Raw genomic sequence first — 25806 nt, 5'->3', positions numbered from 1 at the left:
ACTCAAAATAAGGATGCATCTTAGGTGCATTTTACAAAATTTAGAAGATTAATAAAGGAACATAATTACTATTAATTGATTAAAGTTTAAATTAGTGACTCACAACCAGCCTTTAAGCTAAACTTTCTGGGTCATATTTAAAACTTACATTACCCTTAATTTTTTTTTTGTCTTTTTACACAGTAGGCACAATGTGTTTGCCCTGATTACATAATTCTGTACTTTTATCATAAAATATTATCTGCACCATATAACATTATGTTGTAACAAAGCAGGTTACCCTGACAAATTAACCAGGTATGGGTCACATGAGTTATCTTTAGAATTCTGAGTAACAACTGAATCTATAATCAGAAAAAGAGTTATAAAATATTTGTAGTCAAAATTAAACCGACAGCAAAGAATATGGTCATAAGAAGTATCATATACATATGCATGAGGTCAATGTGAGATATGACAGAAAATATTATTGGAAAGTTAAGATTAATGAGACTACAGTCTCTGCGATCTGATGACAAGATGTCTGCTATTTACATATTATAATGCACTGTCCATGTCATATTTTTACACACACAGAAATAGAAAATACAACTTAGCCTACATGCCTCACATTTAATGAACTTTATTAAAATAATTAATAGTCAATACCCAGCTTATTTGGCCTAAAATGTATTTAAATAAAGTTTTTAACAGACAGAGCTAACGTGTCTTCTGTATTTGCAATAAAAAACAACATAAGCCATAAGCACGCAGCAAATTTACAGAAAATGTGGTGCACTGATAAAATAAGTTTTTTAATCCAGAAAAGTTACCTCACCACATGCTATTCACTGTAAAAGATAAAATCAAAAAGAAAGAAGAAACATTTTTCAAGAAGGCACTTTTTCGTACAGAAGAAAAAGGGCAGGTGCTCCAGCCCCACGTAGGGTCTTTCTGTGCACGTCCCTGTCAGTTATTAAATGTTGACGGATATGAAATAATTTTTAAAAGCTATTTTTCTCACGTTTACAGGAAGTGAGGGAGAATAATTTATTTTTGATGTTGTGGGGTGTGTACATTTTAAGGAAGGGACATGAGGATGTCCCTCTTTCAGCTAGGTCAGCAATCAAGTGTTTAAGTAACATCCTTGGTAAATTATAAAAGGGTAAATCCTTTCACAGACCAGAACTGTGTGAGGTTAACACACCACTGTAGCTGTTTGAGAGCCTCACTCTTAAAATATGGAGTCGGTTTTTAATAATGAACATGAATTGTTGTCCCTACATGAAAGCATCAGTGCTGCTTCATCCAGGAATGGTGGGTTTAGGAGTCGCTCCTGTGAAGACAAAGTCACTCCTGCAACACATGGTGATTATAATTATTCCCATTTTATAGGGCACTTAAATTTTTATTTAAATTAAATTTATATTACAGATCAATGTTGAAATCAATGGTTTATAATATAAAGTAGATGTTATACTAATCTGTTTAAAATATTGCTGCAATGGCTGTTTGTCTTTGTTTTTCTTGGTGTTGTTTAATTTTGATTGCATAATTTTATTCTGACAGATGTTTCCTTTACACCATTTATTGCATGATAATGGAGATACATTGAGAAACAAGCAAAAACTTTTGCTTAATGTGTTGTTTATACCAGTATCCATCCATGCATAAATCCTTCCTCCATGCTCTTCATTATTTAAATAATTTTATTCTATTTCTGTATTTTTCATTTTTGATTTAAACAAAGACAACTTTGAAAAGACTTACATTGATCATAGGACAAAATACATTTGCAGAATACATTCAGAGAGATATTTTCTGTTATAATTAAATCTTCATACATATGATGTATTGAAGAGACTTTCCGTGGTATAAGTTAAGGTTAAGTTCAAAGTGATTTTGGTTGAGGAATAAGCTTAAAAGGACATTGAAGTTCATATATTTTGCCTCAAACAAGATGAAAACATTATTGTGTTTGTGTTTTGTTCTACATGCAGCAGTGAAACTGTACAAACTGGTTGCTGTCATCATTGGAGTCATATGTGTACTACAGGCTGCTCTGAACATCTCCTTTTGTCTTGTTCTCTGTAAGTAACTTATGCAAGTAACTAATTTTTACAGATGCACTACAGATCTGATGTGATAGGTGGTCTGATTGATGCTGGAGTCAGTGCATCAAAGGACCAACACAGAGTGTCATGTTTCTGGTTGTGAAGGACTCAAATGCAGAGCAAGGTTGTAGCAAAAGGGAAACTTCGTTTAGTAATGAAAAAACAAGAAAACTCACAGAAGGAATGGGTCATGAAGTAGGGCAGGAAATCAGGCATGGAACGGGCAGGCAAACAATGATCAGCAGAGAGCTCATATGGGCAATGGAATAGGTGCAGACTATGGAGACAATGAGGTGGTGCCGGTGAGCTGAATCAACTAATTGCCTGGTGGCTGAGGGACGGCAGAGAAGAAAAGGGGGGAAACAGATTTAAAGAAACACTAAATAAAGAAGACAAATATAAACCTAAAAGAAACAAACTATAATATACATAAAATAAACTAAGACTCTAAGTTCAAGGTATAAGTAAGAAAGCAGCATTTAACCAATGATAAAGAGCACAGAACATAGCAGAAGGAACATGATGAACAATAATGAAAAATACAAATACAAACCAAAACCTAACACCTCAGGATCATAACAGAGAGATTCATGCTCACTATTAAGAAAAACTTCACATATTAACCCAGCGTGCAATTTTTTTTGGACTAAAAAAAGACTAGAGTACTTCAATAGCTCAAGAAATTACTAAATGACAATCTAAACATTGTGTATTTGCACCAAATCGTCAACCAAACCAAAAGCAAATTAATGATAAATGTTCTTTTTCAGGCTGCACGGTGGCGCAGTTGGTAGCACTGTTGCCTTGCAGCAAGAAGGTCCTGGGTTCAATTCCCAACTGGGGGACTTTCTGCATGGAGTTTTCATGTTCTCCCTGTGCATGCATGGGTTCTCACTGGGTACTCTGGCTTCCTCCCACAGTCCAAAGACATGCCTGTTAATTGGTCACTCTAATTGCCCTTAGGTGTATGTATGAATGAGTGTGTGCATGGTTGTTTGTGTGTTGCCCTGCGATGGACTGGCAACCTGTCCAGGGTGTGCCCTGCCTCTCGCCCATAGACTGCTGGAGATAGGCACCAGCTCCCCTGTGACCCACTATGGAATAAGTGGTAGAAAATGACTGACTGACTGTTCTTTTTCAGACCTTAAAGCTGGAAACAAAACACTGACTGAAGAAGTTGATGAACTGAGGATCAGCCTTGGTAAGTGTGATGTTCTTTAATTATAGGACTTCAGTCTTCATTTTTAGTGCTACTGAGTTAGTTCTGGTCATGGTACTACAATCAAAAATTGCTACAGTAGAAGAAGAAAAAATGGCTCAGTCTTTAAAGCCCACATCTCTCCATGTGCACCCCCATACGTACTTGTAACTGCAGAGTACATTCTGATGCTTACTGAACAGTTAGTGAACTTGTTTTATAAAAAATACATAAATGGCTGACTGATATAAGAGGTTGAATGTCGCAAGGTTTAACGCTGATGTTACAGAAGGAAGCGAGCAGCGCAGCATCAAAGAGCAGAGAATGGGGCAGCTCGAACAGATTAAAACAGGTTTTATTTCCAATAAAATGTATGAATAAGTTCAAATATGACACTCAAACAAGCAAAGATACAAGTCTAATAAAAATGTTACAATAAAGAGTTACAATGAAGAGAAATGTATTAAGAGCTAAAAGTGGGGATAAGATGAGAAACACATCCCTGTCTGCCCTCTTTCCTCAACAAGGTGAAAACCCGCCGCTGCTTCAAGCCTTTGGTTGGGGTAGGTCCGAGTCAGAGTTACATTTTCTTTGTTTTGTGCAGTACATTATTTTGATTAGCGCGTTGGAAAATATCTCTCATGTTTTTAGAACATGTCCTCTTTCTTTCTATATGTGTTGCCCCCATCTGTGGAAGGAAGTGTTTTCAACATCCAGCTTACATTGCAATTAATAACAATATATTGCGCTCTTGTTCACTTCTGTGTTTTTCAGAGACAGTTGTGGGTAACATGGAACCTTCGAAGGAAATGCCTTTTACAAGAAACACTTCTTGTGCAACATAAAAATGCTGACCGAAATGCAAACAGCACTAAAAATAAAATACAAAAACATACAAGACACAAAAAATCCAAATTTAAGGGTTGTGCATGGCAATAAAAGAGAAAGTTTACAGTGAGGAGAGCCTACAACTTTAAATAAAATAATAAAGATGAGAAAGCACATAGAGAAAAAAAGTCAAGTTGTACCTAAGGTCAGAGATATGAGAAGAAAACTAAGTTAACATATTCAGCAAATTTGGTACAAACACTGTACCAACAAAGGCACCGAAACCTAACTCTGAAATCACAGAATGCAAAACAGGAAGATTATGAATTCATGATAACCAACGAAACCACTTATTTTTTTCTTCTTGTCTCATCTCACTCTCTGTCCTGTTGTTCTCTATAGATGTCCTCACTCATGTGTCTTTAACTTCTGACTCCAAAGCATGTTTCCTGTTCCCACTCAACTCACCTGGATTCTGTCACCTCTCTCCACTTTTTGTTTGTCATTGCTCCTGGCTTACTGTGTTGCTGCTTCCACGACGCTGCTGTTCTCAGTTTTACAAATCTAATTTATATCCTGATGTTCATCTGTACTGCAGAATCTTTTGGGGCAGTTCTGTAAAAAAATATATTTTCTTACTCAACTACAATGGTTAGAACTTGCAAACTGAAATAAAATTTGCACCAGAAACAAAATGAAATTCAAACACACAAACCACAGATGGTTTTAAAGCAAACAGAAAGTGCACTAAAACTGACCAAATCTGTTTCAGGTATTGAGGCAGTGGAAAAACAGGACCTCAGCACGAGGCTGAATATTTGCAGTAAGTTTAGATATTAAACGCTGTTTGCACTGCGCACATAAGAAACCATTAGGCAAATATCTAGAAGGATTTTTTTTTTTCCAGATACAGAAACAATAGTATTGTTGTGTGAATGGGTTACTGTTTTATATACTCTGGCAGCTTCAGGGAAGAACTCCTTGTCTACAGAAAAAGATGAATTAAAGAAGAAAGTGGATGATTTTGGTGAGTGTGACTCTCCGTCAATTAAAGTATATTTCATAATATTTAATAAATAGGTTTAATAGTGATTACTTATGTAGATTTAATGTCAAGAAGCAGCGTTGTAATTTACTGTTTTTATTTCAAATACTTACAAATATGCTGTTCAATATATAAAAAGCAGTGCAATGCACAAATCAGGAAGTCAATGTTCACTGAGATAATGTTACACTGTATAAAGTATAAGGTTTGATATATGGTTTTTATACGGAATAATTTAATTAATAAACGCACACATATGGCTGTGCAGATTCCAGCCACTTTAATGATGTCATAGCTGGACAGTAAAGTTCAGAGGAGGTAGTGAATGAGGAGCTATTTGGGTTCCTTAACAAAAACTACTTTTTACAAATGTGATGGACCAAGTTGTAGGTCACTAGGAGCCACCAGATTTAATAGAAAAACAGGGGTTCTTTATTTTACCCCAAAACATATATTTGCAAAAGTAAATGAGAGATCCAATGATCCAATGACGAAAACTAAACTCAAGTTAAAATGTTAATTCTATACAGCAGCTAACCAAGCAAACAGAAGATAAATGACCTAAACAAATGACAAACAAGCATATACAGTTTGCCGAAAATTATTCATACGCCTGGCAGATTCGGGTTTAAAGCAATCTTTTATTTCACCAAAATGTTTTTTTCTGAATGCAATTAAAATTGTTGAGAGGCCCAGCCAGAGGCCTGACTTGAATCTGACAGTGAATCTGTGGAGGGAGCTAAACATTAGGGTGATGGCAAGGAGACCTGTCAACCTCAAGGACTTAGAGCTCATCACTAAATCCTCAAAATACCAGTGGGAACATTCAAGTAGCTGGTCAGCAATAAAAAGAAGGGTTTGACTGTAGTAAATATTTTAATTAAGTTTAAAGTATGAGAAGGGTATTAATAAATTGTTGGTTGTTGACTGTTTTATTTACATTTTTAAATAATGCATCTTATACATTGCTTCTCATAGGAAATGAGACAAGCGTCTTTCATAGGATGATAAAACCAACATCTTGGGTGAATGAAAATAATTTCAAATCTAAATCTGCCAGGGATATAAATAATTTTGGCCCTTAAATTAAAAACAAAAAAGGTGTAACTAAATAAGACTATTGCTAACTATTAAATAAACAAAATAGCACAGTAAGAAAACAAAAAAATACAAAACGTATTAAAACTATGAATTTCTTTTCCTTTCCTTTTTTTAAATAACTGTGGCGTGATCCAAAATTCATAACTAAACACTCCTACTTAGAAACAAACGTAATGCATTTTAAACATGCAATTAACCTAAATTACAAAATAAATAGTTAAATATGGATTTTTCCTTGTATTTTTGAAATTATCTAATTTTACCTTTTACTGAAATAGATAAATGTACCTTTTGAAAATGAACAAATCTTAAGGTTACAGTCCTGTTGTTAAAGTCTGTCATGTCTGTCACTAGTATCACAAATGAATTCCCTGACTGAAGAGAGGAACACATTAAATGATACAAGAACTGGTAAGTGTGATGATTTAATGAAATGCTTTTAATATTAAAATTCTTATATTTGGTCAACGCCACTAAGTGGGCTGTGTGGCTGTGGTAATTTCTGATTGTGCCTTTCCATAAACGTTAAAACTGTTCGAACACAACAGGAACCGTCAGGATATAAATGTGTCAGAATTAAGTCCGGTACAGAGAATCAACAATCTTTCATCAACAGTTTTCTTCAATAGCTCGTGTCAATTTTATTTCAGCTATTGAGGCCACATCCAGAAGTCTTACAACAGAACAAGACAACCTGAAGAGGCAACTGAATTTGTGCAGTAAGTATGGAAAGAAACTTTCTAATACTGTATGATAGAAAAGGTGTACTTTACATAAGTATAACAATAACAAGTTATTTTAATATTACAAATGAAGATAAAGATCTATTTGGATTCTTTTAGTTTCTAAGCTTTAGAGAAAAATATTTCACTCTGTAAACAAAAAAAAAAACCAAAGGGATTAAGTTTTATGCTGATAATTATTGTTGCCTCTGCATGTAAAATAATTTTATTGTAGATAATTTGCTTTACTTACAGCTTCACAGCAAACCTCTCTGACTAATGAGAGCGACAAGCTAAAGAAGACAAACACTGGTAAGATGGAAAACAATGTTTTTTTCTTTTTTTACGGCTTAACTAATTTCAGTTTATTTAGAATCCACCAAATCACAACAAGGTGCTTTACAAAACAAATGGATTAAAATTATACTACATATATTCCATTTCAGTCAGTTCAGTTCAAGTTGAGTTTATTAGTAAAAAATAAACTAAATATTTATAAATGGACTGAACTTATATAGCACCTTTCCAGTCATACAGACCACTCAAAGCACTTTACACTACAGCCACATTCACACTTACTAACGCTCACACATTCATACACTGGTAGGTAACTTGAGGTTAAGTGCCTTGCCCAGGGACAAATTGACATATGGCAGAAGGAAGCTGGATTTGAACCCACAACCTTATGATTGCAAGACAACTACTCTTTCTACTGAGACACAGCTTAAGAATGCTCAGTTGATCCCCTTCTTGAACCGCTACCTTAACGTGGTGGAGGTGTTTCAGGGCTCATCTATCATAACATAAACATGAGGAATCTATGTGCAGTTTGGTGTTTAGACTCTTGGATGTAATTACAGACTTTTAGTTGCTGGAAAATGGTCAAAGAAAAGAACTGAATCTAAACTGAAGAAATTAAGTTAATATATTCATAGAGTATGGCAGTAGGGATTTCTGATTAAATATATTACATTTGTGATTTTTTTTTTTCAGCTATTGAGGCCACATCCAGAAGTCTCACAACAGAACGAGACAACCTAAAGAAGCAACTGAACACCTGCGGTAAGTATGGAAAGAAACTTTGTAAAACTGTAATTTTCATGAGAATATAAGAACAGCAACTAATGTAACAAAAAAATGTAACTGTGTTTAATGATAACAATAAGTTTTTTGCTCAATTATTGATTCTGGTAAACTTTCTAAACTTCAAAGAAAAATGTTTTGCTCTCAAGAAAAGAAACATTAGGGTATTACTTTTAATGCTGATATTTATTTAACTCTGCATGTGAAATAATATTATTGTATTTAAAGGTAATTTGCTTTACTTATAGCTTCACAGCAAACCTCTCTGACTAATGAGAGCGACACGCTAAAGAAGACAAACACTGGTAAGATGGAAAACAAGACTGGTTTCATTATTTACAGTTTCATTCAATTTAATCCAGTTTATTTATATGCCACTAATTCATTAGAGAGGTTATCTCAAGGCAACTGACAAAGAAAACACACCCAATTTTTATACAGGAATATATAGTCAGTTCATTTTAATCACACAGAGAAATTCAAAGTAAATTACATACATTCCAGTTCAGTCCTAGTTATTAAACAATGCAGTCATGTTCAGTTTATAACACCAATTGGTAAGAAAGGTATATTTAAGGAAAATTGGATGGAGTTGCCAGTGATATTCTGCTCAATATTCTATGCAGTCACCAGATTGATCAGAAATGCTCCTTTAATTTTCATACCCATCTCCTGTATCTTAACATAAACATGTTATGTGCAGGTTGGTGTTTAGACAAGGACATGTAATTACAGACTTTTAGTTGCTAGAAAATGGTCAAAGAAAAGAACTGAATCTAAATGAAGAAATTAAGTTTATATTCATAGAGTATGGCAGTAGGGATTTCTGATTAAATATATTACACTTTGTGATTTTTGTTTTTTAGCAATTGAGGCCACATCCAGAAGTCTCACAACAGAAAGAGACAACTTGAAGAAACAACTGAACACCTGCAGTAAGTATGGAAAGAAACTTTCTAATACTGTAGATTTATTGGGTATACAGGACCAGCAAGTCATCATATACATAGGTACACTTTATATTAGTATAACAATAACATAGTTTTTTTTATATTACATATAAATGTAAAGTTCTAATTTGATTCTGTTACAGTTTCTACGCTTTAGAGAAAATATGTCTTGTAAACAAAAAAGAAAAAAAGGGATTAATTTTAATACTGATCATTATTTTGCCTCTGCATGTAAAATACATTTATTGTATTTAAAAGTAATTTGCTTTATTTACAGCTTCACAGCAAAACTCTGTGACTAATGAGAGAGACACGCTAAAGAGGACAAACACTGGTAAGATGGAAAACACTATGTCTGTCAGTTATTTTTACAATGTTATTTCAAAACAGATGTCACCTCAAGGTACTTTACAAAACAAATAGATCCATTACAAATACACAAATATATAGTAACTGTAGTTTTATCATATAAATAGAGCAACATCGGAATTCAGACAATTTTTTAGTTTTACTTTTGCATGTTTGTCATGCTTTCCTGGTGTGATTTATGGAAATTATCTTAAAATATAATGAAACCAAGAAAATGATGCTGTATAGTCCAGGCAGTCACAAGATTGATCACAAATGCTCCTTTAATTTTCATACCCATCTCCTCTATCTTAACATAAACATGAGGAATCTATGTGCAGTTTGGTGTTTAGACAAGGAGATGTAATTACAGACTTTTAGTTGCTGGAAAATGGCTAAAGAAAAGAACTGAATCTAAATGAAGAAATTAAGTTTATATTCATAGAGTATGGCAGTAGGGATTTCTGATTAAATATATTACATTTGTGATTTTTTTTTTCAGCTATTGAGGCCACATCCAGAGGTCTCACAACAGAACGAGACAACCTAAAGAAGCAACTGAACACCTGCGGTAAGTATGGAAAGAAACTTTGTAAAACTGTAATTTTCATGAGAATATAAGAACAGCAACTAATGTAACAAAAAAATGTAACTGTGTTTAATGATAACAGTAAGTTTTTTGCTCAATTATTGATTCTGGTAAACTTTCTAAACTTCAAAGAAAAATGTTTTGCTCTCAAGAAAAGAAACATTAGGGTATTACTTTTAATGCTGATATTTATTTAACTCTGCATGTGAAATAATATTATTGTATTTAAAGGTAATTTGCTTTACTTATAGCTTCACAGCAAACCTCTCTGACTAATGAGAGCGACACGCTAAAGAAGACAAACACTGGTAAGATGGAAAACAAGACTGGTTTCATTATTTACAGTTTCATTCAATTTAATCCAGTTTATTTATATGCCACTAATTCATTAGAGAAGTTATCTCAAGGCAACTGACAAAGAAAACACACCCAATTTTTATACAGGAATATATAGTCAGTTCATTTTAATCACACAGAGAAATTCAAAGTCAATTACATACATTCCAGTTCAGTCCTAGTTATTAAACAATGCAGTCATGTTCAGTTTATAACACCAATTGGTAAGAAAGGTATATTTAAGGAAAATTGGATGTAGTTGCCAGTGAAATTCTGCTCAATATTCTATGCAGTCACCAGATTGATCACAAATGCTCCTTTAATTTTCATACCCATCTCCTGTATCTTAACATAAACATGTTATGTGCAGGTTGGTGTTTAGACAAGGAGATGTAATTACAGACTTTTAGTTGCTAGAAAATGGTCAAAGAAAAGAACTGAATCTAAATGAAGAAATTAAGTTTATATTCATAGAGTATGGCAGTAGGGATTTCTGATTAAATATATTACATTTGTGATTTTTGTTTTTTAGCAATTGAGGCCACATCCAGAAGTCTCACAACAGAAAGAGACAACTTGAAGAAACAACTGAACACCTGCAGTAAGTATGGAAAGAAACTTTCTAATACTGTAGATTTATTGGGTATACAGGACCAGCAAGTCATCATATACATAGGTACACTTTATATTAGTATAACAATAACATAGTTTTTTTTTTATATTACATATAAATGTAAAGTTCTAATTTGATTCTGTTACAGTTTCTACGCTTTAGAGAAAATATGTCTTGTAAACAAAAAAGAAAAAAAGGGATTAATTTTAATACTGATCATTATTTTGCCTCTGCATGTAAAATACATTTATTGTATTTAAAAGTAATTTGCTTTATTTACAGCTTCACAGCAAAACTCTGTGACTAATGAGAGAGACACGCTAAAGAGGACAAACACTGGTAAGATGGAAAACACTATGTCTGTCAGTTATTTTTACAATGTTATTTCAAAACAGATGTCACCTCAAGGTACTTTACAAAACAAATAGATCCATTACAAATACACAAATATATAGTAACTGTAGTTTTATCATATAAATAGAGCAACATTGGAATTCAGACAATTTTTTAGTTTTACTTTTGCATGTTTGTCATGCTTTCCTGGTGTGATTTATGGAAATTATCTTAAAATATAATGAAACCAAGAAAATGATGCTGTATAGTCCAGGCAGTCACAAGATTGATCACAAATGCTCCTTTAATTTTCATACCCATCTCCTCTATCTTAACATAAACATGAGGAATCTATGTGCAGTTTGGTGTTTAGACAAGGAGATGTAATTACAGACTTTTAGTTGCTGGAAAATGGCTAAAGAAAAGAACTGAATCTAAATGAAGAAATTAAGTTTATATTCATAGAGTATGGCAGTAGGGATTTCTGATTAAATATATTACATTTGTGATTTTTTTTTCAGCTATTGAGGCCACATCCAGAAGTCTCACAACAGAACGAGACAACCTAAAGAAGCAACTGAACACCTGCGGTAAGTATGGAAAGAAACTTTGTAAAACTGTAATTTTCATGAGAATATAAGAACAGCAACTAATGTAACAAAAAAATGTAACTGTGTTTAATGATAACAATAAGTTTTTTGCTCAATTATTGATTCTGGTAAACTTTCTAAACTTCAAAGAAAAATGTTTTGCTCTCAAGAAAAGAAACATTAGGGTATTACTTTTAATGCTGATATTTATTTAACTCTGCATGTGAAATAATATTATTGTATTTAAAGGTAATTTGCTTTACTTATAGCTTCACAGCAAACCTCTCTGACTAATGAGAGCGACACGCTAAAGAAGACAAACACTGGTAAGATGGAAAACAAGACTGGTTTCATTATTTACAGTTTCATTCAATTTAATCCAGTTTATTTATATGCCACTAATTCATTAGAGAAGTTATCTCAAGGCAACTGACAAAGAAAACACACCCAATTTTTATACAGGAATATATAGTCAGTTCATTTTAATCACACAGAGAAATTCAAAGTCAATTACATACATTCCAGTTCAGTCCTAGTTATTAAACAATGCAGTCATGTTCAGTTTATAACACCAATTGGTAAGAAAGGTATATTTAAGGAAAATTGGATGGAGTTGCCAGTGAAATTCTGCTCAATATTCTATGCAGTCACCAGATTGATCACAAATGCTCCTTTAATTTTCATACCCATCTCCTGTATCTTAACATAAACATGTTATGTGCAGGTTGGTGTTTAGACAAGGAGATGTAATTACAGACTTTTAGTTGCTAGAAAATGGTCAAAGAAAAGAACTGAATCTAAATGAAGAAATTAAGTTTATATTCATAGAGTATGGCAGTAGGGATTTCTGATTAAATATATTACATTTGTGATTTTTGTTTTTTAGCAATTGAGGCCACATCCAGAAGTCTCACAACAGAAAGAGACAACTTGAAGAAACAACTGAACACCTGCAGTAAGTATGGAAAGAAACTTTCTAATACTGTAGATTTATTGGGTATACAGGACCAGCAAGTCATCATATACATAGGTACACTTTATATTAGTATAACAATAACATAGTTTTTTTTTTTATATTACATATAAATGTAAAGTTCTAATTTGATTCTGTTACAGTTTCTACGCTTTAGAGAAAATATGTCTTGTAAACAAAAAAGAAAAAAAGGGATTAATTTTAATACTGATCATTATTTTGCCTCTGCATGTAAAATACATTTATTGTATTTAAAAGTAATTTGCTTTATTTACAGCTTCACAGCAAAACTCTGTGACTAATGAGAGAGACACGCTAAAGAGGACAAACACTGGTAAGATGGAAAACACTATGTCTGTCAGTTATTTTTACAATGTTATTTCAAAACAGATGTCACCTCAAGGTACTTTACAAAACAAATAGATCCATTACAAATACACAAATATATAGTAACTGTAGTTTTATCATATAAATAGAGCAACATCGGAATTCAGACAATTTTTTAGTTTTACTTTTGCATGTTTGTCATGCTTTCCTGGTGTGATTTATGGAAATTATCTTAAAATATAATGAAACCAAGAAAATGATGCTGTATAGTCCAGGCAGTCACAAGATTGATCACAAATGCTCCTTTAATTTTCATACCCATCTCCTCTATCTTAACATAAACATGAGGAATCTATGTGCAGTTTGGTGTTTAGACAAGGAGATGTAATTACAGACTTTTAGTTGCTGGAAAATGGCTAAAGAAAAGAACTGAATCTAAATGAAGAAATTAAGTTTATATTCATAGAGTATGGCAGTAGGGATTTCTAATGTTGCTTTTTCAATCATTATAAAACATTAAAAGTTGAAACACATTAGGATCCATAACAATTTATGTTTAGGATTAGGTCATGTAGAGAAAAGCTCAGACTTTTCACAGACAGATTAGATATATTAGACGTTGTGAATTTTTATTTTACAGCAATTGAGGCCACATCCAGAAGTCTAACAACAGAAAGAGACAACCTGAAGAAGCAACTGAACACCTGCAGTAAGTATGGAAAGAAACTTTCTAATACTGTAGATTTATTGGGTATACAGGACCAGCAAGTCATCATATACATAGGTACACTTTATATTAGTATAACAATAACATAGTTTTTTTTTTTATATTACATATAAATGTAAAGTTCTAATTTGATTCTGTTACAGTTTCTACGCTTTAGAGAAAATATGTCTTGTAAACAAAAAAGAAAAAAAGGGATTAATTTTAATACTGATCATTATTTTGCCTCTGCATGTAAAATACATTTATTGTATTTAAAAGTAATTTGCTTTATTTACAGCTTCACAGCAAAACTCTGTGACTAATGAGAGAGACACGCTAAAGAGGACAAACACTGGTAAGATGGAAAACACTATGTCTGTCAGTTATTTTTACAATGTTATTTCAAAACAGATGTCACCTCAAGGTACTTTACAAAACAAATAGATCCATTACAAATACACAAATATATAGTAACTGTAGTTTTATCATATAAATAGAGCAACATTGGAATTCAGACAATTTTTTAGTTTTACTTTTGCATGTTTGTCATGCTTTCCTGGTGTGATTTATGGAAATTATCTTAAAATATAATGAAACCAAGAAAATGATGCTGTATAGTCCAGGCAGTCACAAGATTGATCACAAATGCTCCTTTAATTTTCATACCCATCTCCTCTATCTTAACATAAACATGAGGAATCTATGTGCAGTTTGGTGTTTAGACAAGGAGATGTAATTACAGACTTTTAGTTGCTGGAAAATGGCTAAAGAAAAGAACTGAATCTAAATGAAGAAATTAAGTTTATATTCATAGAGTATGGCAGTAGGGATTTCTGATTAAATATATTACATTTGTGATTTTTTTTTCAGCTATTGAGGCCACATCCAGAAGTCTCACAACAGAACGAGACAACCTAAAGAAGCAACTGAACACCTGCGGTAAGTATGGAAAGAAACTTTGTAAAACTGTAATTTTCATGAGAATATAAGAACAGCAACTAATGTAACAAAAAAATGTAACTGTGTTTAATGATAACAATAAGTTTTTTGCTCAATTATTGATTCTGGTAAACTTTCTAAACTTCAAAGAAAAATGTTTTGCTCTCAAGAAAAGAAACATTAGGGTATTACTTTTAATGCTGATATTTATTTAACTCTGCATGTGAAATAATATTATTGTATTTAAAAGTAATTTGCTTTACTTATAGCTTCACAGCAAACCTCTCTGACTAATGAGAGCGACACGCTAAAGAAGACAAACACTGGTAAGATGGAAAACAAGACTGGTTTCATTATTTACAGTTTCATTCAATTTAATCCAGTTTATTTATATGCCACTAATTCATTAGAGAAGTTATCTCAAGGCAACTGACAAAGAAAACACACCCAATTTTTATACAGGAATATATAGTCAGTTCATTTTAATCACACAGAGAAATTCAAAGTCAATTACATACATTCCAGTTCAGTCCTAGTTATTAAACAATGCAGTCATGTTCAGTTTATAACACCAATTGGTAAGAAAGGTATATTTAAGGAAAATTGGATGGAGTTGCCAGTGAAATTCTGCTCAATATTCTATGCAGTCACCAGATTGATCACAAATGCTCCTTTAATTTTCATACCCATCTCCTGTATCTTAACATAAACATGTTATGTGCAGGTTGGTGTTTAGACAAGGAGATGTAATTACAGACTTTTAGTTGCTAGAAAATGGTCAAAGAAAAGAACTGAATCTAAATGAAGAAATTAAGTTTATATTCATAGAGTATGGCAGTAGGGATTTCTGATTAAATATATTACATTTGTGATTTTTGTTTTTTAGCAATTGAGGCCACATCCAGAAGTCTCACAACAGAAAGAGACAACTTGAAGAAACAACTGAACACCTGCAGTAAGTATGGAAAGAAACTTTCTAATACTGTAGATTTATTGGGTATACAGGACCAGCAAGTCATCATATACATAGGTACACTTTATATTAGTATAACAATAACATAGTTTTTTTTTTTATATTACATATAAATGTAAAGTTCTAATTTGATTCTGTTACAGTTTCTACGCTTTAGAGAAAATATGTCTTGTAAACAAAAAAGAAAAAAAGGGATTAATTTTAATACTGATCATTATTTTGCCTCTGCATGTAAAATACATTTATTGTATTTAAAAGTAATTTGCTTTATTTACAGCTTCACAGCAAAACTCTGTGACTAATGAGAGAGACACGCTAAAGAGGACAAACACTGGTAAGATGGAAAACACTATGTCTGTCAGTTATTTTTACAATGTTATTTCAAAACAGATGTCACCTCAAGGTACTTTACAAAACAAATAGATCCATTACAAATACACAAATATATAGTAACTGTAGTTTTATCATATAAATAGAGCAACATCGGAATTCAGACAATTTTTTAGTTTTACTTTTGCATGTTTGTCATGCTTTCCTGGTGTGATTTATGGAAATTATCTTAAAATATAATGAAACCAAGAAAATGATGCTGTATAGTCCAGGCAGTCACAAGATTGATCACAAATGCTCCTTTAATTTTCATACCCATCTCCTCTATCTTAACATAAACATGAGGAATCTATGTGCAGTTTGGTGTTTAGACAAGGAGATGTAATTACAGACTTTTAGTTGCTGGAAAATGGCTAAAGAAAAGAACTGAATCTAAATGAAGAAATTAAGTTTATATTCATAGAGTATGGCAGTAGGGATTTCTAATGTTGCTTTTTCAATCATTATAAAACATTAAAAGTTGAAACACATTAGGATCCATAACAATTTATGTTTAGGATTAGGTCATGTAGAGAAAAGCTCAGACTTTTCACAGACAGATTAGATATATTAGACGTTGTGAATTTTTATTTTACAGCAATTGAGGCCACATCCAGAAGTCTAACAACAGAAAGAGACAACCTGAAGAAGCAACTGAACACCTGCAGTAAGTATGGAAAGAAACTTTCTAATACTGTAGATTTATTGGGTATACAGGACCAGCAAGTCATCATATACATAGGTACACTTTATATTAGTATATTAATAACAGTTTTTTTTATATTACATAAACGTAAAGTTCTAATTTGATTCTGTTACAGTTTCTAGGCTTTAGAGAAAATATGTTTTGTAAACAAAAAAGAAAAAAAGGGATTAATTTTAATACTGATAATTATTTTGCCTCTGAATGTAAAATGATCTTATTGTTTTTAAAGTTAATTTGCTTTATTTACAGCTTTGACACAAAACTCTGTGACTAAAGAGAGAGACACGCTAAAGAGGACAAACACTGGTAAGAAGGAAAACAGCACAACTGACAGACATATATGTTATGTGTGTATATATATATTTAAAAAAGCACATAGCTGTTTATACACACACATGCAACGTAGTAACAATGTGTAAAGACAGTTGCTGCTTTGTGTGTCATCAGGTGATTGTCTTTCATCCATGTTTTACTGTAAAATTAACTGGGGAATATTAATTTGTTTCAGGTATCGAAGCCAGGTCCAGAATTCTGTCTCTGGAAAAAGATCAGCTCAACAGGACACTGAATACCTGCAGTAAGTAGGAATACTATAGACTATAAAATATTACAATAATAATAATAATAATATAATAATTGTTATCTTTGTGTATGTATGATTTTTCTCCATAAATATTTCAAATTAGACATATAAAAAAGCTAAATTTATGACGCATTATTAGATACATGTATTTCTTTGTGCTAAACTTGAACCTGCTGCGGCAGCTTTGTCGGAGGTCTCCTTGATTACAGAAAAAGATAAACTGCAGAAGAAATTGAGTGATTTTGGTGAGTTTGATTTCAAATATATCATGTGGAGTTTAAAAATAAACACATTGTTTCTACTTTCAACTCTTTTCTCAACTTTTCCAGTTTTTCCTAATATAGTTCATCTTTCTATCCATTATTGTGAATAATAATCAACATAAATACAGAACATTTAGAGGTGTGATCTTAAATCAACAGTTTCATGATATCAGCAGATACTATATTCATATTTTCTCATTTTTTTATATAGCTCAGTTTGTGCAGAAGAAATGGCTGTATTTCAGTGGTAGCTTCTATTATATTTCTACAACCATGAAGACCTGGCAAAGCAGTCAGTATGACTGCTGGCGTCAAGGGGCAGACCTGGTAATCATAAACAGCAACGAAGAAGAGGTTTGTATACTAATTTTTTATTCGGAGGAGCATTAAAGAATATCCCTCAGTTTCTCAGACATTGTTGAGTCCCAGCCAAAGAGTTGTGGGATAGGACGGTCAATACCAGTAGGATAGTAAGTAAATAAAATGTTATTTGTATAGCTCTTTTCACAGATAAAATCACAAAATGCTTCACGAAACACATACAGTAAGAAAAATAGGATAGGATGTATGGTTCATAGTAGAAACTGTGGACAGTCTTTGTAACTTCTAACCATGTTTATTTCTATAATCATATGTTGAAAACTGTGAATATTGTCAACAAATAGCTTAGGCCATTCCTAAAATTTTAATTGTTTTAGATCGTAAGGCTTTTTTTAAATTTTGTATAAGTGATCTAGAGTAAAATTTCCCAAGGATTTGCGTTCACACCAAACGCGGATTCTGCGATAGGAGTGGCGCGTTCAGGAGCGGAGCGGCGCGTGGCGGTGCGAAGGAGACGAAGGACGCGGTGCGGAAGGCGCGCCAAGCGAAGCGAGAGCAATGCACGAGTTGAAAAATCTGAACTTTTTCCTAAATTCGCGTTGCGTCAACCAATCACGGACTGGATATGGCTGTGACGTAGGGTGAAAGACCGCAGCGGAGATGAAGCGGTTGTCAGTGAAGATGGAGGACCAGATCATAGTGGCGGTGTGCAGCAAGCCAGAGTTGTATGACTCAACTAATTATTTTTACCGAGACAAGAACAGAAAGGACCTGGCCTGGTTATGTTTAGGCACAAATATCTTATATTTAGGAGATGTGGACATTAAAAATCGGCTGTTTTTTTATTGAGCTGAGATATATTTACTCACCGAAGACAGATGGACAGGCGTTCAGCAGCGGGGATACAGCGCCGGTAGTTGGTGTCCCGGAGGCCAATTCGTCTCCCAAGCCAGGACAGCAGATCTTTGAACTGGGTCCTGGATAGACGGAAGTACCGCTGAAATCGACCGTCATCCAGACGCAGCTCCCGGAGTAAGTGGTGGTACTCTCCGAACTGTTCCCATCTCTGAAGAATCTCGTGTACCAAAGGATGTCGACGTTGGCAGCGATTTTCGGCTCTCCAAAGGTAAAACACCATAATTAGGTCCGTGAAATCCATGTCCGCCATGTTCAGTTGAAACCAGCAAGCAGCAGATTGAAGCTCCTCCTATTTGATGACGCGGCGAAGTGTTGCCGTTTGTTGCCATTTGGCAACGCGGAGTTCACGCGGAATGTGAAGCGAGCAACAGCACACAAATGACGCGAAATATTCGCAGAATCCGCGTTTGGTGTGAACGCACCATTAAAAACTTCATTTTCAAAGATCTGACAGAGGACCTGAGAAAAGTACTTTATTATTTGTGTATTCACATAATTACCATTTGTTAAAACTTAGTGAATAACCCTATTGCTTGAAAAAGGTTTTATTTCTGTCAAACTGTTTTCTTTGAGAGATTTTCACTCAACATATGATGGTTGAACAACCAATAAAATGTTTAAGATCCACTGTGTTACACAGATCTTGCTTTATGACTGCATTTAGAAAGAGATGGTCCTAAGAGTAGGTGCATTATAAAACGTTAATGTGTAATACATTTAGCTCAAAAAAGAAAGGAAATGGAAAGTGTGTTTATATTCTCTTAAATGGGCCCTGATTGTTAGGAATATGGATTTGTGGGTAGAGCAGCAGAGTTGAGATTGCCTCCAATGATAACAAGCCTGGTTTTTCAGTGAGGGAGATGTCACTTTTTCAGTGAGGGAGATGTCACCCCACACCATCACACTGCCTTCATCAAAAACTGTTTGCCATTGGCAAAGATGATATGGCAAGTTTTTTATGGGTACAACCCATAGACTCCACTCTGCTGCTCAAAAACCAAATTATTTTCCTTGCAATTGTTGCACCGTTCCAACTGTGCAAGATATTAGATATTATTTCCTAGGAGCTTTGTTACAACAAATAATTAATCAACCAAAGACAAATTTACTTAACTTTTGTGCATAGTATGCTTTTTTGCTCCATAGAAAAAATAAATATTGGTTTTAATGACATAAGGGTAATTTCTCTAGGAAGTTTTATTCAAGTTTTACACCAACCCATAACTTGCATTGTTTAAAGAAACCTATCAATAAAGTTGTTCTGCAAGCTTGTGTGATACTCTGTTGGATTAGACGAAGCAAATTAACCAAAACAGCGCTGATGTTCTGGATGATGTTTCACGTATTAAATGATTAACGATTAATGACACTTATACCTGTTTGTATGATCAAGCAATTTACAAGGAAGTTTGCAAAGAAGGCCTGGATTGGTCTAACTGACAGAGTACGAGAGGGGTCCTGGAAATGGGTGGATGGGACTCCGCTAACAAGAAGGTTCATACATTAATGTTTAATCCAATTCAATCAGAATATGACTAGGATTATATGTTACATGGTTGGTGTTACCGTGTTGGTGTTCATTGCCTAAAACTTTATTTGTTTTTTGTTTCAGCTACTGGTGCACTGGAGAACCTAACCATTATTTCCGCAGAAATGAGGACTGTGTAGAGATACAGAAATTCGACTCTGAACGCAGCTGGAATGATGCTGAATGTACAAATGAAAACTACTGGATCTGTGAAAAGAAACTTGATATTTAACACAGGAACCTAAAATGTCTTCATGTTTTCTACTGAGAGGCGTTTCAGAAAAGTGGCTTATAAGACAAAAACTTAATGCTATGCTGTCTGTTTTTCTTACAGAATATACAGATGAAGGTCTGCTTTAGTTATTCTTTGATTGATTTCAACAAGAATGTAATCAGTACAATGCTAGTGTGACCAGTGTCTTTTTATTGTCCTGCTCTTTAATGCCCATTTAGAACAAATTAGCAATCTAATCTCTGCATTTTTATTGTGACTCATAGGTTATGTATCTTGTAACTCTGATATTTTGCTCTTTCTGGGATACAGCAAGGAAGTCATGTAATGTGTGTTGTTGGAGTCATCCATTTTGGTCGCACAGTTGAACATGCGCAGCTCAACAGACTTCACTGCTCTGACGTCACCCTGGATTGTAAAACCCACAGGAAATAAAGTTTTGTTGCCATTTCCACCGTGTCTCACGGGATGACGTAACGGAGGCGCATATCTGGAGAGACAAGAGCTCGCAGGCGAACTTTTGCTCCACAAGGCCATTCCCAGAAGAGCTTGAAAGCTGGAAATCTGTCTGATACGGGAAGGTCAGAAGATTCATATGGCGCTCGAAAACCACGCCGACATCCGGCGCAGCTGAAAACCCACAGAAGTTTTATTTCTAACGAGATGAGTTTCCTCCTTGTTGATTCAGTCAACTAACGGTTCTTCATAATTTCCCCTCCTGGACGAATGAGAAGTTTACCGTTTTTTTTCTTGAGTTGATCACGGACGCGTGGTCCCCCTCCTGTTTCTTCAGACCTGACCCATCCTCAACCAGTGGAGAGAAGGAATCAATGTCAGCGTAATTTCATTCTTTTTATACTAAATTGGATATGTACATTTAAAAGTCTGAGCAGGATGAGGCATAGTTAAGGTGATTTAGAATCACCAGCAGTTAATCCAAGGTATTAACTTGTTGCATGCAATACTGATTGAAGTGTTTTATGCTGAGCTGTGTTTTGATTTGCTGTGCAAGCGTTGCTGAATAGTGCGTTTTCATGTTTTGTCCGGCTGATCCCAAATCAGCCAGGAGTTAGAAGTTTGACTTTTAATTTAATTCAATTCAGTTTATTTATATAGTGCCAATTCACAACACATGTCGTCTCAAGGCACTTCACAAAAGTCAGGTACATACATTCCAATTAATCCTAACCATTGAACAGTGCAGTCAAATTCAGTTATTCATTCAAATTGGATAAAATAGGTTTTCTGTGTAAGAAAACCCAGCAGATTGCATCGAGTCAGAGATTTGTAGCATTCACTCCTCCTGGATGAGCATGTAGAGACAGTGGACAGTCACTGGCGTTGACTTTGCAGCAATCCCTCATACTGAGCCTGCATGTAGCGACAGTGGAGAGGAAAAACTCCCTTTTAACAGGAAGAAACCTCCAGCAGGACCAGGCTCAGTGTGAGCGGCCATCTGCCACGACCGACTGGGGGTTTGAGAGAACAGAGCAGAGACACAAAAGGAACACAGAAGCATTGATCCAGGAGTACTTTCTATGGGAAGGAAAAGTAAATGTTAGTGGATGTAGCTCCTTTAGTTGTTTCATCTAGAAAGAAAGAACAGATAAACTCTGAGCCAGTTTTCAAGGTTACAGTCTGAAAGAGAGCACAGAGTTAGTCACAGTGAAAGCTCAGTCAATTGCCATGTCTAGGAGAGAGAAAGGGTTAAACACTGAAAGACAGGGCTATGTGGATTATTGTAGAAGGTGAGCATTAAGTTGTTGCCACAGAAGCTTGGACGATGCCCCTCTCCAGAAAGGTGTCACAGGTAGACACAGAGTCAGGCCAGGTGTAGCTTGTAGGAAGAGAAAAGAGAAAGAACAAAGTTAAAAGCTGAAATAACAGCAAATAATGCAGAATGAGAGAGTAGTGTGAGAATGTAGCGAAGAGGGTGAAAGTGGTCATTATGTCCTCCAGCAGCCTAAGCCTATAGCAGCAGAGCCCGGCCACCCCAGAATGGGCCACGTGTAGGGTCACTAAGTAAAATAATAAACTGATAAAGTTTGTCCATCTAGAGCCCACTGATGGCCATGTACTAAAAACCACAAGGATTGGGATATCTCTCTCTGTCAGACTGATTATAACCATTGGAAAAGAGAAGGGGTCAAACAGGCAGCAGAAATAGAGGGTGTGTTCGCACCTCAACCATAACTTTAAAAGTTTTTCTTTCAAAGCAAGTGCAGTCTGGGCCTTGCCTGACCACTCCTTTGTTCCAGTTTTATTACTGGAGTTTTCCCACTGAGTTCCGACCTCAGAGTTTTATGACTCTTTGTTCGAGATTTGGGGCAATCAGCTGTATGACTAAAGGGGCGTGGCCCCACCGTTTTAACAGCTGATCACTGCAATCGAGACATCAGGACACCAGGAGGACTTCTCTTTCCATTTAATCAAAATTACACATTTTGTCCACAGAACTGCTGGTTTGATCTTTATACACTCCATGCGCATATATTTTTATTTTATTATTATTGTTAGGTAGTCATTTTTATTCCCTTTGTGTAGAAAGGTGCTTGTTAGTTAGGTGAAGGTTTTTGGACCAGAATAATGGTATATCAGAATTATTTGGCTTCAATAAATCTTCATATATATATAATTAAGAGAAGCGTTTTGTCGGGGTGGGGTTTAGGGAAGGACCAACATGCAGGCAAGAGCTGGACAGCAGCATGTTAAAGGAAGGCTTCTTTATTCCAAGGTCTTTTACAAAACATAGCATAGTCAAAATCCTTAACGTTTCCAAAAAACAAAGCAAGACGTAGCAAAATCACTGCAGGTGTACAATGGTGCTAAGCCAAAAACTAACAAGAAGTCACTCTGCAGGAGCATAAACAAAACCTAGACGTGGAAGGGAACGGAGTAGTAACGGAAGGAACCAGCAAAGAACAATCAAAACCAGAGAGCTTATAAACAGAGGGGAGTGAGGTATGAACCAATGAGAAACAGAGGCAGGTAATCAGAGGAGAATGGAAAACAGGTGTGAACCAGGCCGCAGAGAACTGAGGGAATATGAATGGTAGCTAAGAGGACCAGGCTGTAAAACAAAAGGGAACATGAGGGAAGCTAGGCAATAACATAACCAAAGGAAGTTGACTGCAAAAACAAAACTATAAATAACAAAACTCAGGGAAACAGAACTAAGTAAAACTATGGACAAAGATAATAAACCAAAAGAAAAATCAGAACCTAGAACAATGATTAACTAAAGTAAAGAGAGAAACTAGAATATGTGCAAACACAAAAGTAAACAATAACTAAAGCTAACCCATAAGGGAGGCTGGACCTATAGAAACGAAACCAAGGAACTAAACTAGAAAAGAGAACAAATACCTAACATAAATAAACACAGAGATACTAAATGAGCAACTAGAGTAAAGAATCCAAGGAGAACAAGAAACCATAATAATAATAATAACAATAATAATTATCACAATAATAATAATAATAATGAGAAAACCATGCAAAGTAATAAGAAAGCAACCATAAAGAAAACTTAACAAAAAGGAAAGAAAACAAAAAAACACTAGGAGGCAGTAGAAGGAAATAAACAAACAACCATGACTAGAAAACCAAACTAAAGTCAAAACACAAAACCACAACAAAGACCAAAATGTCGCACCACGACACGTTTGTGTTTATTTCGTGCAAGAGTGATTTATCTGTCAAAACAAGGTCGAAGTTCCCCCACCTTCGGTGAAGCGGTTGAATAAACATTGACATTTTGTGGTTTTGGTTAATAATTTATCAATTATTAATGATTAATAGCTAATTGTAATTATTAAAGAGCTTTGAGCCCATAATCACAACACCAGAGGACATCTCTGATTGCTATTCGTAAGTAATGATTTTTGGCTAAGAAATACATTTTTGTTTTCAAATTATGATTTTAAATTATAGTTCTTGATAAATATTAATTAATAAACCTGTCCGGGGTGTACCCTGCCTCTCGCCCATAGACTGCTGGAGATAGGCACCAGCTCCCCCGCGACCCACTATGGAATAAGCGGTAGAAAATGACTGACTGACTGACTGACATAATCCTTACAGTGTTGTAAGATCATTCAAACTGAGGGGCCCAAAAAATGAACTGGCAATAATGTAACCCATCCTGACCCAAGCCAAGTTTTAAATATCTAAACACTTTGGATAAGACTTTAGAACTCAAAGCATAGCAGTGAATATATATGCTCTTGAGGCCCCTTTCACATTACACGAAGACCATCTAACAACATAAAAGATTGCCCAGAATGTGAATGTTCATTGCAGGGTCTTGGATAGTTCTTTCTTAGGCAGATTAAGAATGCAGTTTGTTCCCCAGTGCGTGGTGTGTGGTGTGAGAATCCCCTGATTGTTTTGAGCATGCCCAAAACCTTTTCTGGTGAGATTGTTTTGGTTCTTCTACTGCATTTGCTGCAGCAAAACCAATTCTACTAAACAGCTGAAACAAACCATCTGTGATCTCTAGACAAATCCTTCATTGCACATAGAGATTGATGTGTGCTAGCTATGAAACAGGACTTCCAGCAAGGGAAGTGCACTCACACCTCCAGGTGGTACAGATAGGCTGACTGCTGAGACTGAGGATAATTGTGAATTGTTTAGATCCAGTTTAAGGTTGCAAATACAGTAAGATCAGGTTTGTCGTCACAGTAAAATTGGGTTTTCCAGATTTACCACAATACAAAAACATTTATTTGTCTTGGATTTCTTGAAGACATCAGGCTGGTCTCAATCCTGTCTGAAGAGGAACTGATAAATATGTGATCTTCTCACGATTCAGTGGGGTGAGATAAACTGGGAATCTAAAATTGAAACCATGGTATATAAAACTGGGTTGTCGAAGAGGGATTTTGGGTCAGACCAAAATGCAGACAAGAGCTCGGTAGCCGCATCATGGTTTATTCTCAAAAAGGTCAAATAGTAACAAAAACACTGCAGGTATGAATCAGAGACAAAATCCAAAACTTACAAAACACTGCAGGTACTTTGGCAAAACGTAGCATAAGCGAAACATAAACAAAACATAGTCATGGTAGGGAAAGGGGTAGTGACAAACACAAGGAACCAGCGACGAACAGGGACACCAAACCAACTAATATACTG

At 34.7% G+C, this 25806-nt stretch overlaps 1 protein-coding gene across 8 annotated transcripts; it reads left to right on the top strand.

Annotated features, from left to right (window-relative positions):
- Window positions 1-1203: 1203 nt before the first annotated feature.
- On the top strand, window positions 1204-20738 carry LOC124868794 (C-type lectin domain family 4 member F-like). 8 transcript variants are annotated; one of them, XM_047366372.1, is made up of 32 exons: window positions 1204-1347; window positions 1980-2069; window positions 3235-3294; window positions 3819-3854; window positions 4892-4942; window positions 5084-5146; window positions 6620-6676; window positions 6916-6984; window positions 7243-7299; window positions 7981-8049; window positions 8319-8375; window positions 8937-9005; window positions 9298-9354; window positions 9871-9939; window positions 10209-10265; window positions 10826-10894; window positions 11189-11245; window positions 11761-11829; window positions 12099-12155; window positions 12716-12784; window positions 14134-14190; window positions 14706-14774; window positions 15044-15100; window positions 15661-15729; window positions 16025-16081; window positions 16715-16783; window positions 17072-17128; window positions 17331-17399; window positions 17588-17650; window positions 17880-18022; window positions 20301-20401; window positions 20520-20738. In XM_047366372.1, the coding sequence occupies exons 1-32, from the start codon at window positions 1221-1223 to the stop codon at window positions 20665-20667; spliced, it is 2268 nt and encodes a 755-aa protein (XP_047222328.1). In that variant the 5' UTR covers window positions 1204-1220; the 3' UTR covers window positions 20668-20738. The 8 variants fall into 8 exon arrangements, with proteins under 8 accessions (XP_047222328.1, XP_047222327.1, XP_047222329.1 ...); XM_047366371.1 differs by lacking the exon at window positions 14134-14190 and adding an exon at window positions 13080-13136; XM_047366373.1 differs by lacking the exons at window positions 3819-3854; window positions 14134-14190 and adding an exon at window positions 13080-13136.
- The last annotated feature ends 5068 nt before the right edge of the window (window positions 20739-25806 follow it).

Source organism: Girardinichthys multiradiatus, chromosome 5 (genome assembly GCF_021462225.1).
Source record: "Girardinichthys multiradiatus isolate DD_20200921_A chromosome 5, DD_fGirMul_XY1, whole genome shotgun sequence".
Lineage (NCBI taxonomy): Eukaryota > Metazoa > Chordata > Actinopteri > Cyprinodontiformes > Goodeidae > Girardinichthys > Girardinichthys multiradiatus.
This window is presented reverse-complemented; position numbering and strand designations above follow the sequence as displayed.